At 40.1% G+C, this 16496-nt stretch overlaps 1 protein-coding gene across 16 annotated transcripts in view; it reads right to left on the reverse strand.

The window, feature by feature from the left end:
- The window catches only part of MYBPC1 (myosin binding protein C1), a 79277-nt gene extending 63235 nt beyond the window's left edge, over positions 1–16042 (reverse strand). For 6 of the 16 annotated variants that reach the window (XM_053662154.1, XM_053662148.1, XM_053662150.1 and 3 more), the window contains exon 1: positions 15892–16040. In XM_053662154.1, coding sequence (XP_053518129.1) covers positions 15892–15910 — 19 coding nt within the window. In that variant the 5' untranslated portion in view covers positions 15911–16040. Of the gene's footprint in view, positions 1–15891 lie in introns of all 16 variants that reach the window. The other 10 variants (XM_053662140.1, XM_053662146.1, XM_053662142.1 and 7 more) reach the window with 3 other exon arrangements.
- Between the last annotated feature and the right edge of the window lie 454 nt (positions 16043–16496).

The raw sequence follows: 16496 nt of genomic DNA on the forward strand, positions 1-16496 counted from the left end.
CTTACCTGAGGTTTTCAGAGCTTTGTATATCTAGAATATAGAGCATTCTGGAGGGAAAGTCTGTTAAAGAAACGTCTGTTCAAGAATATGTCCGATTAGCTAAAGGCAGTCCCCATGACCAAAGGGCGCAGAATTTCCCCTGAGTCCCCAAGGAGGCCCAGAATTGGGAATCAGTGACATGTGTGAGAACCAGCTGTTCCTCCAGGGCGGAAGAGGCAGTTAAAGAAGGAGGCATCTTTTACAATTATTTTCTGCCTGACAATTAAATACTGAGGAAACGTTTTTGTATTCTAGGCGCTCTGTGCAGTCCCAGTAGCCTTATCTTTGCCTGGATCTATGATTTTCCACCTTTTTTCCCACAAGTGCCTCTTTCCAAGCCACGCAGAAATACCTCAGAATGAGTGGTGTGGCCAAGAGCCATCGCCACGCACAGGCCGGGCACCCTGCTTCCGTCTGGGTGGGCTGGAGTGAGCACGGACTGACCGGCTTCATGGCAACAGGAACCGAGAACGGAGAGGCGCAGGGCTGCCAAGTTGGAGCAACGTCTTCTTCCGTCATTAATTTTTTGTGCCGGGTATAAACTCCAATTTATTGTTCAAAAAACCATTTTCATTCAGATGTCCATAGATAAGTACACTACTTTTTACTAACTAGGGAGAAAAAAATGACTAAATGAAAGAAAATACATATAACCTTTCAGACTGGCAGATGAGAACATGGCAGGATGTGACGTGGCTTAAAGATACAGTGAAAGACCAGTGTTCCTTAGCCGGCGTGGAGAGAAATGCGTTTGTTTCTTCGCCACATCAGGAGAAGGCTCTTTAGTGCCAGCATCAACCAGAGGACGAGGCCCTCGGTCAAGGCAATTTATGTTCAGAGATCCGAGGGCAGAGGTGGAACTCTAATGCTGACCTCTTGGCTTTGGGTGAGTTGATGTAGCACCCGGGTATCAGGAGACTGAGAGCGAGGGCCAATTTCTCTGACCTGCTGTCTTCTGGACGGTTGCCCATTGCCTGAGGACCTCTTCCCCCTCGCCAGACAAGTTTTGCTGCCCTCCAGTCTCCTTTTCCCCCAGGCGCAGGGATTAGTTAGGCCACAACTGGGTTTCATGCTGTTATTGTACACGGGAGGGTCCCTGTTACCTGTTTGCTTAGGCCTGCATTGCTCATGTCAGCGTTCAAAGCCACTGTCAGCAGGCACTTCCTCCCTCTCCTTCCTAGGCCCCCTCTGCTCCAGAGCTGGTGTCCCTTTTCACCTTTGACCTTTCTGCCACTAAGAGTGATGATCTTCTTCCCAAAAGACCTTTTGTTTTTTTCTTTATGTATGATTGTGTCAGACCAACCTAGGTTTGAATCCTGACTTTACACCTGATTAGTTGTGCGACCGGGTGCAATTCCTTAATCTCTATCAGCTTGGTGGCCCCATCTGTGAAATGAGAATAGTAGAATAAATGCCCTCCTAGGGTGCTAATCCTATATAAAATGCTCAGCATGGTGCCTGGCACACAGATAGAGCTCTGTAATTCACAGCAACGACTGTTACCACTACTGTCCTATGGCCATCTTGGTCTGTCTTCTTGACATTTGTCTTAAGACTCTCAGAGCTAATTATTCCATTCTGTTCCTCTCCTTTGTCTTCTTGGCATTCCAGACCACATCATAATACATTCTTTATTCATGAAATATTTTAAAATTATTCTTCAGTGGTCTCTATATGTTTATGTTTCTTTTCCTTCCCAACTAAACAAGGATGGGGATCTTTCATTCCTTTCCTTTCTCCTTAGTATCTCATTTATTGTTGAAAACACATTAAATGACAAAAAAAATTAAGAAGGGCTTCTTTGGTGATTGTGTACAAACTGTAAAATTGGCTGTGCTTTCTCTGCGTCTATGGAAACAAAGGCCTACTTTGTAAGGGAAGCTGTGGTTGCTTAAAATCCTGTTTTGGAAGTAAGGCCAAGGGTGAATGAATTGTAGTCAAATAAACAAAAGAAAATTGTCTTGGACAATGAAACTGTAAATCTGCCCTGAATGTGAATTCTTCATGTCCATTATGTCTGTTCTATGTTCTGTGTAACAGACCCCAAATCAAACCAAAGTGAGAATTTAAAAGGCTTAATTCAACTTCCAAGAAATCCACAGAAAATGGGTCATTAACAGCTAACTGCACCAGATAGAACTACAGAAACATAGAATATTAATGCTGGCACATTTTTAAGATGGTTGCAGGAATAAAAGTAGAAAAATGCATGCTTGCCTTGTAGGTAGGTGGAACCAGACATTTTCCTTCTAAAAAATCATAGCTACCCCAAAACTTTACAGCCAGTGAAGGAATAAATAAAGTACAACCACTTTTTGGCACCCATTGCATGCAGCACCTAGTATATGTTAATTCTTATAACACACACAGTTCTATGAAGTCCGTACTATAGTTATCCCCATTTTGCAAGTAAGAACTGAGTCTCCATGAGGTCCCACAGCTCATGAAGGGAGCCAGGCTCTCGCAGGGTCTGCCTGACTCAGAACCTGGGCGCTGCAGCCTGAGGCTGTACTTTCCCTCCCAGCGGCTCAGGCTTGTGGAGGCAGAAGTAAGCGGATGGACTTTTCAGAGGTATTACAGCATTTTCCCCTGCACTGAACTGATCGCTTTTATTGTCATGGCCACGTAGTCTCATATGGATGTTGCCCTGTCTGTAGGAGTGGAGTGAGCCTTAATTTTCTCATCTATGCAATAGAAATAATAGCAGAACCGATCTTAAGGGTTGTTGGCAGGAATGAATGAGTTCCTGCAGGGACAGGGAACATGGTACGCACTTTATATGTTCTATTCCGTCATGGTTATCATCATCTTTATCAGAATTTTACACACCTGTGTAAGATGACATACCTGTGAAGGTGACGCTCATGTCTTTCTACACATGCCATCTGCTGGGATTAGCCTTATTTCGAGGTCTGTGGGCTGCATCATATTAGAACATATTTGGAATTGGGGTGGGAGATGGGAAAGCAACTGGGGACTGAATGGCGGAGATAGGCCTCTCGCTCTCCTACTGTGAAATGGTGATAATTGATTTTGATGAAATTTACATGCAATATATAGATTGTACAATGTAGATAACCTGATCAATCATTTAACCCTGGGGGACAGAAAAGATTTTTAAAAAATGAACTCTCAACAATTTGCAAGGCATTTGAAACAAAGAATTCCTGCTGTCTTAACCCTGGAGAGATGGGAAACCAGGAGTGGCAAAGGCCAAGCAGCACATGACTGGGACTGAAAAGAAACCACTGGAAGTTCGCCTCCTGGCCCAATGCTGTCTTACTTCAATTCACACCCATGTCTCTGACTTTGCCCATAGCTTTGCCAGTCCTCTAAAAATCAGTCGCTTGTTCCCAAAATTCATTGGCTGCCTCTGTAACAATGATTCATTCACAGCAGTTTCCATAGGACTCCATTAAATAGGGACCAAAAAAAGAAGGCCCCGAGCAACCAGAATTCACTGATGTCCCATTACGAATTTAATAAGGGGAGGAAGACCTTATAGAGAAGACTAAGATGAGATGCAGGTGTCTAAGAGGCTCAAGGTAAATGAACTACCCTTTCTATCAATTTACTACTCAGCAAACCAGGTAACTTTGCTCTCTCAAAAACATTTGAAATGCACCACCTCGAGCCCCCTGTGCTGCTTCTGAAACTGCAGTGTACTCACAAATCATCTAGGGGGTTTGGTCAAGTGCAGATTCTGACTCTGGCTTCAAGATTCCGCATTTCCAACGGCCTCCCAGATGATGCCGATGCTGCCCGTCTCTGACACACACTTTGAGTGACAAGTGATACTATGCCCTAAATATCGCCAAGTCTTCTCTGCTTCAAATGCCACCATGAAACCTAAAGGGTTTACAGAAGATGAAGACTTTTCTTCTCTCTTTGACCACAAGCTTCTTGAGGACAAGGCCTGTCTCCCTCTTTTCAAATTCCGCGCAGCAGGTGCTCCATAAATATAGTTGACTGGCAGCCTGTTCCTGCACCACAAAAGCCCCTTCTCCTTGCTGCCAAGAAATGAAGAAGCGGCCCCTGGCACTCCAAGGGCAGCTTTCTTCGTCTGTCTTACCCACAGGGAACACAATGTCTGCCCTTCTGCTGGCTGTATACTCATAGGCAGTCACCCAATCTCATCATTTATATTTCTTCTTATTGTCAACACTTTTCTTCCATTTCTTAACAAGGGCAGGAGGGCAATTAGGGCTAGAGTTTTGGCCATCTGTGACGGAACACCCTTTGCCTTTCTAAGGAATCTCGTCTTTCAAAATCTGGGCTACATTTCGTAGCAAAAACCCTTCAGAACAAGCATGCCGCCTCTACTATCAACGAGCTTAACTTTGCTGTGACTGTCAGAAGTCACCTACTCTTGGGAAGCTCTTGAGATCTTCCATTTTAAGCTTAAGAGCAAACAGGAGCTTGTTCAGGTGAGGTCCTACTATACCTCGCTGTTTCAAAACCGAAGGGCAAATTCCATGCAACTTTTCTACCAGGTGAATGAACCTGGCATTTTGCCTCCCTCCCCTTATCCCACTGTCTCCACTGGAAAACATGCCAACAGGATAAAGAAGTAGGTATATACGAGTTGCTTTTTACTCTTTTAATAAAAAGAAACCAAGGTATTCTGAAAAATTAAGCCCAGGGAACTATTTTAATAAACAACATGAAAATGAATTGGATTCTAAACCAGCCACTAAAGCTAGCTCCTTCCTCCTTTGGCAAAGGCGGCTGTTCTTTGATCCTAATTCACAGATATAGACTTTCCCTCTGCAACCCTGAAATGCTTTCAAAGGGCTCGAGCTATTTCTGGTAGGTTTTTCCTATGACCACCTACTGTAAAAAGCGCAGGTATGCCACCAATGGCAGGCCTGCACAGTGAGTGCCAGGGCATTCTAACTGACGGGCACGGGTGGCAGCTATTAAATAGACAGCTCATGTGTGGCCTGTGTGCTGCTGTTGAAAGACTGGGGACCTAGAACTCCAAAAATGGGTCTCCAAGGCAGCCCATCTCTACTTGCAATGATCAAGGGGTCCATGGTCGATAAATTAAAGAGCGGGGGGGTGGGGGGTGGAATTGGAAGTCTTAAGAGGCAGTAACCTGACTCTCTGCATGTATGTGTCTCGTCACCAAAATGATACAAACAAACCAGCTCTCTCCTTCCCATGGGCTCACTGGCTCAAATAATACATCGCTTGACTTGCCTAAAAATATTTTATGGGCCTTCATGTGCAATTTAATTTAGCTTTTTGATAGCATGAATGGCACAATTATATCTTATAATATGCTTTGTCGGCGTAGAAAAGACCATAAGAACATATAATAGTCTTTATCCTTGAGTGATAGGATTTGAGGTCTTTTCGTGGTTTTCTGTGTCACTTTTCAAAAATAAAATAAATGTACTGAAATCATCCTTTGGTAATTGGGGTGCAAGAAAATATTGCATGTTATTCTTTATTATTTCTTATTCTTAAAGTCAAATTCTTGGTTTGAAATAAAATACAGCGTCCGGCACAAGTAACGCCGCCTTTTTTATTACAAAATCTTTTGTTACAAAATCATAAGCATGTAATTCTGTAACATAACAATATTACATTCAGGCACACCATATGACAGATTAGGTGAGATGCTGAAATTGAAACCATAACTTGTGCCCTGGCTGGTGTAGCTCAGTGGATTGAGCACAGGCCTGTGAACCAGAGGATCGAGGTTCGATTCCCAGTCAGGGCACGTGCCTGGGTTGTAGACCAATTCCCAGCAAGGAATGCACGAGAGGCAACCATACATTGATATTTCTCTCCCTCTCTCCTTCCCTTCCCCTCTAAAGATAAATAAATAAAATCTTTAAAAAATAAAATAAAACTATAACTTGTTTCACCCATATTATTACCCTACCAACCACACTCCAGCAGACATCACTTCTGCTGGACCTTATACGCGAATGCCTTATGTATTGTCAACGTTATGGTGAAACAGGCTCTATCTGGCCAGCTCCTGTTTTGCCACTTTTGGCAGTACCACAAATTATCTTTCCTTTTAGAGTAAATACGTCCTATTCACTGTGAGGCGCATCCCCTGCTGATGGCGGGGTCTGCACCGTGTACATGTTGCAGTCGGGACCTTGCGTGCCTAGACAACAGAACAATGGGAACTGCTTTAATGCAAAACATGGCGCACATGGAGGCACACATGACTCTGAGAGGAGTTTCGATTACATAAGTCATAAGTGTCACCAACACAATCAGCCAACACAAGTGACAGTGCATTTCCACTGGCCACGTTGCTTATGCATCAGGGATATCAATTTTGGACATAAATTAATGTTTGATTTAATGTTTTTATGATTTTTTGTTTACTTTGTCCCCTATTCATCATATATTTTACACCTAGAATATTACACATTTTTTAGAGGCAATTCTATACAAATTTATTATAGTGATTCTGAAAGTATGGTCTGGGACCCCCAAGAGCCCCCAAGGCCCCGTTGGGGAGTCTGCAAGGTAAAAACCATTTTTTAAATAATGCTACGATATTATTTGCCTTTTCTCACTCACATTCTCTCGTAAATATGCCATAATGTTTCCACAGGAAATATGTGGGATGACATAATGTCCTGACAGCTAATAAAACTTATGCTGTGTATTCTTATGTTGTAAAATTTTTATCAACTTTAATTCCTAATATAGTAAATATTGATTGATATAATGAGCAAAACAAATGCTTTTTAATTTCCTCAAAAATTATTAAAAGTGCAAATAGACCTGAGACCAAAAAGTTTAAGAAACACTTAAAATTTATTGCAAATCTTGTTAAAAAATATTTTGTGTGTGTGCTTTTTGCTTTAAAAAAAATAATAAACTCCCGTTATATGCTGTGTTTAGAAAAAAGTCTGTAGTCTTAATAAAACAAATAAAACAGTCAGAATAAAGGCCATAAATTGATCTAGGGGGTAATAATTTATTTTCCCATCACAATAATACAGACAAAAGGGCAATGTTGTCCAGCACCACCTCTCCTAGTCAGAGCTTAGCTATCTAGCACCCTCGCTTATTCAGACAACTACTGACCAGCACATTCAAAGGATCCCCCAAGGACAAGATGGACTTGTCTGAAGCTCCTTAAGCCCCTCAAACTCCAAACATGAAGAACATAAGTGCTTTACTCACAAGAGAAGCCCCTGACACAGGTCCTCAGTTAGTCTGGGAACTGGGAGGACTAGGGTGAGGCAGGCCAGGTGCCTAGGCAACAACTGTTAAGGAGGCACTCACTCACACCTTGTGAGTGCTGACAAGGGCTGACCTGTCAGCACTTGCATGACCCTGAGGGTGAGTGCCTCCTTCATGTGATGCCATAGGTGCTCTGCTCACACTCAGTGGACTAGCCCTACCTGGCCCGATCAATGACCTGGTCTGGGGACCTGAGCGAACAACCGCTTCACACACTGACTGAAAAGAGTAATGAAAGAAGACAGTGGCTTCCCAGCAAAGAAGGAACCAGGAAAGCTATGGAAAATTGGGCACAAAGTCCAATACAAATAATAATGACCCATTTAATACAAAAGAAAATAACGTGGGCTTTAGGATATCACATGGTACAATAACTGATACCCAGAATTTAGAACAAAGTTAAATTATATCCATTCTACTTTGCTTTTAAAAGCAACGAGTAATATATTATGTTTTAGGTATGTTTCTGTCCAAATTGAAATAATAAGGTTCAAGAACAAAAACTTTCGGCTATCCAGAGAATCCATCTGTTCAGAATGATTCAATCAGTTTCATCCATATTTATTTACTGTGGCTAAATATTGCCAAAGACTGTAATTTATGGTTCTGAATAGAAGTTTCATTGTTCATCACATATGTAAAATCTCAGTGGCTCATTATTCAATTTTATGGAATTTCTGTGAATCCACAGAGCGTTTTTTTCTTCTTCTCCTAGTCAACTTGTTCTTATATCTTCCTAGTTACAAACGTTCTGACTCACAATGTCATTCCACACAGGAAGAGGGTTGAAATGTGATTAGTATTACATTGCAAAAACAGCTTCTCACCATTAACAAGGGGCTGGATGAAAATAAGACCTTTTGCTAAGACCTGATGACTTGTCACTTTATCCTTATTCTTACATGCTTTAAAGTGACAGTCGAAGGGGGGTTAAATGGCACAGTAGTGTGGGAAAACCTTCACTTACATTGCAAATGTTTAAAACCTTTGCACAGGTCAAAAGAAAGTTATTGCAAAAGTGACTTGAATAACACTTTCTTCATTTAGTCCCTTACTCTGCCTTTCCTGCGGGTCTGTTCCTGGGCTGACCGTCACATCACCCTTGGGTGGTTCTAGGCTTATCAGATACATTCCTTAAAGGCCTTGTCCCAAGGCCTTGCTGGGCTTCACGTTGGGTAACTTTCTAAAAATAAAGGAAGGACAGTGCCAACGCCAGGTGGGGTCATAAAAATAAAATTCCACAGCAGTAAACACAGCGGCACTCAATCAATCACTACCACGTCCATTATGTGATCATGGAGAGGTCTTTACGGGGTTCTCTCAGAAATACGCAGATCGGAGGAAGACTCTACCTGCCAAAAAGCACCCCTGGTGGGCAGAGGAATCTTAACATCCAACAACCCCAGCCTGTTAACCCTTGGTGGCAGATTTAGTTACACGTAGAGGGTGACTCTTTTATCAGAGAAAGGCCATGCCCCACAATGGGACAGTGAACGAACAACTGGTTGTCATCATCTAACAGCTGGAGAGCCTCAGCAGCACACGACACACTCCAGCGGGAACACACCAGGGGCTCTGCGAGTACAGAACTCTGATTTGATCCCCGGGTGAAGGCTAAGATGCTTCTTCTCAGGTTAAAAAAAGGGGGGGTGCTTCTGGTGGTATCAATGATGGCCATGATAGTAACAACTCCTTTTCAATGTGTTATAGATGTTAACACAAGGAAAGGAGCTGAGTAGTGGTTATGTATCTTATAGGGGTTGTCATATATTGGTAGAAGGACTCTCATCATTTACACTAAATGTGAAGCATTTAGCACCTGTAACAGACATTTCTGAGTTTGCTCTTTAGAAGGAAAAGGCAGTTCTTATAATGAGCTAAGTCCTGTTCTGAGCTTTTTACCTGATTTATCTCATTTAATTCTTATAGAGACCCAAGCGCAGGCTGCAAACCAAAGGGTCGCTGGTTCAATTAGCAGTCAGGGCACATGCCTGGGTTGTAGGCCAGGTCCCACGTGAGCGGCAACCACACATTGATGTTTCTCTCCCTTCCTTCCTCCTTTCCCCTATCTCTAAAGATAAATGTAAAAATCTTAAAAAATAATAATTATTATAGAGACCCAATGAGTTAGGCACTATTATTTTCATTTATAGATGAGAAAACTGAGGCATACGAAGTGTAACTCAGTACTTGTGCAACTGGACTTCAAACTATCTAGAATGTTCTGTGAATAGTTTATATCACTGTTTAGTAATTAATATTAATTATTTAATATGCAAAACAAGCCAAAATATATATGCTATACAGAACTATTCTAATGCCATCTAACTGAAAAAATGAGAAATTAAAAATGGGGAGTTATACACATAGGCAATTTTTTAGTTATAAGCAGAGAATTCTATTCCAAGATAAATAAAATTTTATAGAAGGGAGAAGCTATTACCTAACCCAAGCAAAGAATTCCTGAGAAAATTTTTCAAAGACTTCATGCTATTTAGAGGAAGAATTAGATAATATTAGAGAAAAAAATTCAGTCCCAGGTTCTTGTAAATGTCTAACATAAAGACAAAAAATGAATAAAACAAAATTATAAGATCTAACATCCACATGTGATTAGACATAATTTTAGATGTTGTTTTGATGTGCCAACTGAGCCCATAAAAAGATTCCTAAGGGAGCATAAGAGGGCAGAAGTCTTACCAAAGTGGATTTCAGACTTGAATCCCCGCGGGTTGCGGTGGAGGGGGGCGGGGCAGGGTTAGAGCGGAGTGAGACAGGAACTGCTGCGAGAACACAGAGAACAGGGGGAGAGCAGGTGGGGGGCTGTGCAGAGTGGACTGGAATAAAGGGAGGGAATGGGACAACTGTAACAGCATGATCAGTAAAATATATTTTAAAAAAACACAGAGAGGAGTAACTCAGCCTTGAATGGCATAATAAAAGTCAGATTCCAGGTAGTTTTTCTGTGAACTCATTGCAGAGAGAGAAATAAGCATCGGAATAAATGATTCTGGTCTTTTTCTTTGCCAAATTGACCACTTCACACCCCAGTCCTATGGAGCCCCAACTTCACTGTGGACACGCATATAAAAGCACGTGAAGAACCTGCCCCGCAGACGGGGACACCCTGAAATGTAATGTGTTGTCTATCTGTGTGGCTACCCAAAGCAGTGCTCTTTGCAAATTACACTCAGGAGTATCCAGGCAACAGAGACTTGGGTGCAACAAGACAATACATCACTGAAGTTTGAGGCTGCCTTTGAAAAAGCTCTGGGGACAGAAGCCCTGTTCTCTCTGGTGATGAGGCAATTTGCCTACATGTGGGAAATTAAGTGACAGAGTCTCTTCTTCTGTTTAACCATTTCATATCCCTTAATCATCGCACATCAAATTTTACGGAACTGCAATACTCTGAACCAGCCAAGGACTCCTGCAGAAAAGATGTCTGTTTCCATCACAAACTGACAAAGTGGAAACAAAGAGAGAAGACACGGCCCTATCCCCTCAAGCCACACATATGAAATTAAAAGCTTTCTGCTTATTTTTTATTGCTAGAGCTTTAATCCTGTTCTTTATTACCTAACTCACTCAAGCATGTCTAGAGATGAGATCTAGAATTACCACACTCTCTGCCAAGAGTATTTTGTATCTATTAATATAGGTTTCATAGACTAATTAAGGGGGAGTGCAGACAAAAAATAGTAATTACTAACAATAATAAAAATTCCTCTGTGTGTCCATGAAGAGCCTACAAATAAAATTTAAATACAACAATCACCAGAAATTTAAGCAAAAATAACAAAAACATTTTCTAGGGCTGTAAAAACAACAGCACTTATTTCCTTTGGAATAGCCTCTTCCTACAACTCTCTGAAATTAAAAAAAGTATATATTTGTTTACAGAAGTATTACAAAAACATGGTTTCATATTCACTCAAGTTTTTCAAGTGACCATTTATTTTTTGCCTGTGTTTTTTGTTCTTCTAAAGCACATTCAGCCTGGGTAGTTTGTTCCAATACTCATGTCGGCTTCAGTGACTTTGAAATTGGTATAAATAAGAAAACTCTATCCATTGTTCATAAGGAGTCTAAAATAAAATATCTCAAGGCCATGTCTCACGGACAAAATAAAATGAACCGTTGAGAGAGCCAAGGATCCTTACACGCAATACCACACTTTGTCCTTTCACTTGGGTCCCTCAGAGCTGCCAGAGCACCAGCCCTCGGCCCTCGCTCCTTCCACGAACTTTCTGACTCGCCTCCTTTGCTGCTGTTTGAAAGTTCTGGCGGAGACTTCTTCTGACTGACTGGATGAGAAGTAAGGATACAACTTGTTCTTCCCAAGGCTTTTTAAGCCATTATATTTAGGACGCATGAAAGGAAAGAATTGGCCGATCCTTTATTTATCTTCCTAACAGGTGCAGTCCGGACAGTCATAAAATCAGGCTACTGAAAAAGACTGATTTTGCCAAGTATTAAGTCGCTCTAGTGTGCATCTGCCCCAGAATGTTCTGACAACGGACAGCTCAGATCGACACCGGACTGCTCCATCCAGCATGGCCATGTTTTCTCAGGGGAAGAAAGGTACTGTGGCATTCATCATACCTCTTCATGTCTCTCCCAAATCTTTAACTTGGCTTAAATGACCCCCATTAAATAAGAGAATAGTTGCCCTCGATAAAAATACCTCCTCCCTCTTCCCCTACTTCCTGCAAATTAACTTTTCCCCAATTTGAGAGAAAGGTGATATTTTGTATATTAGCTGATTTTTAAAGACAAATTTATTTTGGTGTTTGAAATAAACCATCCAGTCTCATGCAGCTAGAAAAGGAAGGTCAAAGAGTAAATATAAGAGGGCGATTTTCTATCACCATGGTTTCTTTTCTAATGATTAATCCTTGAGCAATGCTGAGAAATAGGCAAGAGGGAATGGATGCTGTTCTACATTGGGATGGTGTGGGGGCTTTAGCAGAATTTTAAAATGTGATGAAATCTCTAGGGAACCAAGAAAGAAAGAGAGCAAACAAAACAGTCCTTTGGACTTAAAGTTATTCTTCATGACTACATCCCTGCCTATTCCTACTGAAAAGGGCCAAAATAAATTAGATCGATAAGTATTGCATGTTGATATAGCATAAGAAACTGTCACAGCAATGCCACCCCTTTGATTCTTAGAGTTATTGGAATGGCCCCTTAAAATTATGATCACAAATGGAGGTATGTCTTTCCATGTGTTTGAGTTTGCAAGAAGAGATCTCACCTGGATGATGAAGAAATGGCAATGAATCTCCCAAGGGTTTTTTGAATGGTACACAAACACCAAGGAAGAACTTTTGCCTTTTTCCTACAAGTTAAGTACATAAAATATAAAAGGGCCCGATATGTAACAAGAAAGTAAAATTTGTGTTGAAGCCTCAATTTGGTGTTTTAGAAGAGAGTTTTTCTAGTATCTTTAGATTTAGACAGTTAGCATTTGTCTAAGTGTATTAGGAACCAGGTGTTATGGTTTTAATGATCACAAACTACAGAGATAAAATTCTGAAGAATCATCTTCTGGGACTTTTAAGAGCCATTTATAGTATCTTTAAACTATTAGAGATTCTACTACAGAATAAAGGCTTTTGGTATTTTCTAACTTCATGTTGATAAAGTTACTTTTTGACAGGAAAGAGAAATTTCCAGTGAAAGGTGATTTTTTTTTTAAACTACACAGTAGAATCCAGGGGCTGGGAGGGCTTTTAAAACAGAGACCATGTTGAAACATATTTCTAAAATCTCAGCAACTAGCTCATGGTAAATGCTCCATTAATGGTTGATACATAAATACATGTGTGCAAAGCATTCCCACAAATCTCAAGCTTTTTCCCCACATCTTCTCTCACTATGACAATAGAAGAATTTGAAATTACAAGGCTTCAGAATCTGCATGTGTGAGACAGGCCTTTTACCTAGAACTGGCAGTACATGTATTTTCATTCTCTAAAGAATAAATACACAACTGGTAAAGGTGGAGAGGAGGGAATGGGAAGTGGTTGCTCCTTAAAAGTCATACTTTCTTCCTCCAAAAGCAGTTGACAAGTCACCCAGAATATTTTCAAGTGTCTAAACACAGACTAAGTCACTTCCATCAGAGTTCCTCCTTGAGGCCCAGAGTTACACCTTTGTGTTTCCCTCCTCCTTAAAAGGTCCAGCTCTTGCAAGACCTGACAACATGAAGGTCCCAGAATTAGGTCACAGTAGGTTGGGAGGAAGTTGAGAGATACATCATTTGCAACTTCAGGTGCTGAAAAGTCAACCTCTTTCAAAGAGTTGCCAGGTCCTCCTGGATCCTGGGAGGGCCAAACAGCCCATGTCGTCTATCAGGAGTGACAGTAAGTGGTCACGTCCTTCCTGGCTGTGGGGAAGAGGAATGACTTGCAGGGGCTGGAGGAACCTGTCCTCTGGGAATATTTCTGCGGATTGAAGTGACTCCGGAGAACTGGTGTGGAGGCAAGTTGAATTCCTGAAGCTATCTTTCAGAGGGGTATTTCCATGGAACAAAACCAGTCCCAGTAAAAACGAAATCAGTTAGGAGTAGGAACAAGGACCAGAATAGTTCCTGAGTTGACACAGTCCTGGCTGTTCTGTTCAAAACAGTATTCAAACGCAACTTTTCCACCAGGAAAATTCTTCAGGGTGCAGTTTCTCTAGGAATCTTTTTTGCTGGTGAGGAAACAAATTTTAAAGTCCCTGACTTTCTCAAAGGATTTTAAATATATCAGTCATCCTCTCTTTATCTTCACTCCCACCACCCAAATTTAAACCAAGAGTCTATGAGTATAAAGTTACTGCCCTGGGTGGGGGGACTCCTACACCGAGTGTCAACAGTGCTTTTATAGCAAAAGAAAATCATGAGGACTTTGTATCTCTGTTACTTTATTGAAAATATACACTTGGGGGGGCTGAAGTTAAAGATATAGTTTCCTCTCTGTAGCTCTAAAATTTCATCGTCTCTAAGAGTGGAATGGATCAGATTGAGTCGTCAGACACAAAGTAAATGTTTAGCACATTTACCAATCAGAATAATTTAGTTAGCATTACAGGCCATACAGTATGTCATTTTTGTGTAGTAGTTTTTCAACTTTGTCATTTTCATGTGGGTTTTACAATAATACATGCAAATTCATCCACTAAATGTGGGATAACTGAAACAATATTCTGTCCTGAGTCAGGAAACACAGAATGCATTTCATCCAAATAAGCCTTGAAGAGGCTAGTCAAGTGACAGATCAAATAAAAAGGACACTTAATACACATGTAAATCATTTGCATTACAAATAAGACACTTTAGCAGGGTTTGGACTCCCTGCCTGATAGTCCGGATTAAGTTCCCATATTAATGCATGCATTTGGTGTGGTTATTTCGGGTGGAAGACTTCATCCATCAATGCCCTCCACCACTAAGTAAAGCCAACCTGTAAACCGATCACCGCAGCCTGTCAACACTGGTTACTTAATTACATAAAGAAAATATATTTCAAAGACTTCAGTTAGTATTTCAACCTGGGTTCAACGTCTAGCATCTTTTTCAAGGTTCTTCAAAATAACAGTTAAAAGCAGTTTTAAGAATTAAAAATGAAAAAGCTAAATGCTATTTTTTAGCTTTTTTTGCATTTATTGCAATTTTTTTGCATTTATTCACAGAAATGAAAAATAAAAATTCAGTAAGCAGTAATAAAAGGTAATATGAGTGAAATAAAAATTTAAGCTGATATTTCCATTCAAAGTAAATAACATATACTTGTGCTGTTAATTTGTGTTTTTCATAAGTCATTTTAGTAATTGCTAATTCCAATTTATTTATATTATTAATTAGTACTTTCAAAATTTTTATTTTCTTATAGAAAGAAGAAATATTTCTTCTAATAAGAATATTTTCATACTTTCAGTTTAATTACTTTCCAAAGGCTATGTATTATAAAGTTATATATGATAAAACTCATTAAAGAACACAATCCATCAATGATATTCAAGATATATTCTCTTTCACTCAGGTGTTTGATTTTTCTTTCCATGGAAGGATTTAATAATATGATAACTAACGAAGTGCCAAAAGCACTGATAAAAGTATAAAATGTCTCCATCTGTAGAGTCTATATATCTGTCCATGAAAAAAACAGAGTGAATCTGGAAATACTGTCACAAATTATTTTTTGAAATCTTGATCAAATCTATTTACTATTTAAAAAAGTATTCCAAGTCACTCTCCCACACACAAATTGCAAATACTTGGTGAAAAATTTGTGATTGAACCTAATAAAATATACTTGAAAGTGCAACGCTCTCACCATAAGCAATTAACATCCTTAAATTACTTTGAGAATCCCTTAAAATTGAATGATAAAATTATTATCTGAAACCTCAGTCAATATTCATTTACAAAATATCATTATCAGATATTTTCAAATTGGTATATTTTTCATATACTTTTCCTCTGGTCCTTTTATGTTCACGGATCTTTTCCTAACATCACAGTGATTCTATGATTTCATAGTCTATTTAAGAAATTGGATTTGTTTAAAAATAAATACCAAAGTAAACACCCTTTATTTTAAAAGTACAACAAAATGATTTATAGACAAATCTTACCCTTAGTAGGTTCTGGCATGGCCACCACAAAAAGTTATTCTCCAAAGACTTTGCTCCCCTCCAATAGTAGTTGACAGAAACCCCACGAGCAGTTGAGAGATGGTGCAGGTCACTGTGACAAGCAGCTGGGGAGAAATCCCGGGCTTTTGTACTGCCTTTGAACATCAATCATGTGGCACCGCCCCTTCTGCAGCACAAGGATGCTGGAACTTGACAGCTATGAGGACCTTTCTCACATCTGTCGTCTGCACTCCGCTCTCTCCCTTACTGGAAGCAACCTCCTGTCGGTCTCATGTGGCTGATGAGAACACCTCTAACTTTCTAAATTGAGCCGCAGCCTCGTGTTCCTTCTCACTCTTTTTTTTTTCCTCCCTCTCTAACGGAGTCCAGTGTCCACTCAGGAGTGGAAAAAACTTGCTAGATGATAAAAAAATGAAATGCAATTAAAAAGTGTAATATGTGAATTCAACATCTACTTTTTTTCTAAGGTTATAAAGGAAAATCTTTGAATTAAGATGATGACTGTATGGTCCCATTAGATTTTTGTTTTTGTTCATTCTTAGTTGTTGGATTTATTTTTTCTTATTTTTTGCCAATAATAATGT

This window comes from Artibeus jamaicensis, unplaced genomic scaffold (assembly GCF_021234435.1).
Source record: "Artibeus jamaicensis isolate MK-2021 breed Jamaican fruit bat unplaced genomic scaffold, CSHL_Jam_final contig_233, whole genome shotgun sequence".
NCBI lineage: Eukaryota > Metazoa > Chordata > Mammalia > Chiroptera > Phyllostomidae > Artibeus > Artibeus jamaicensis.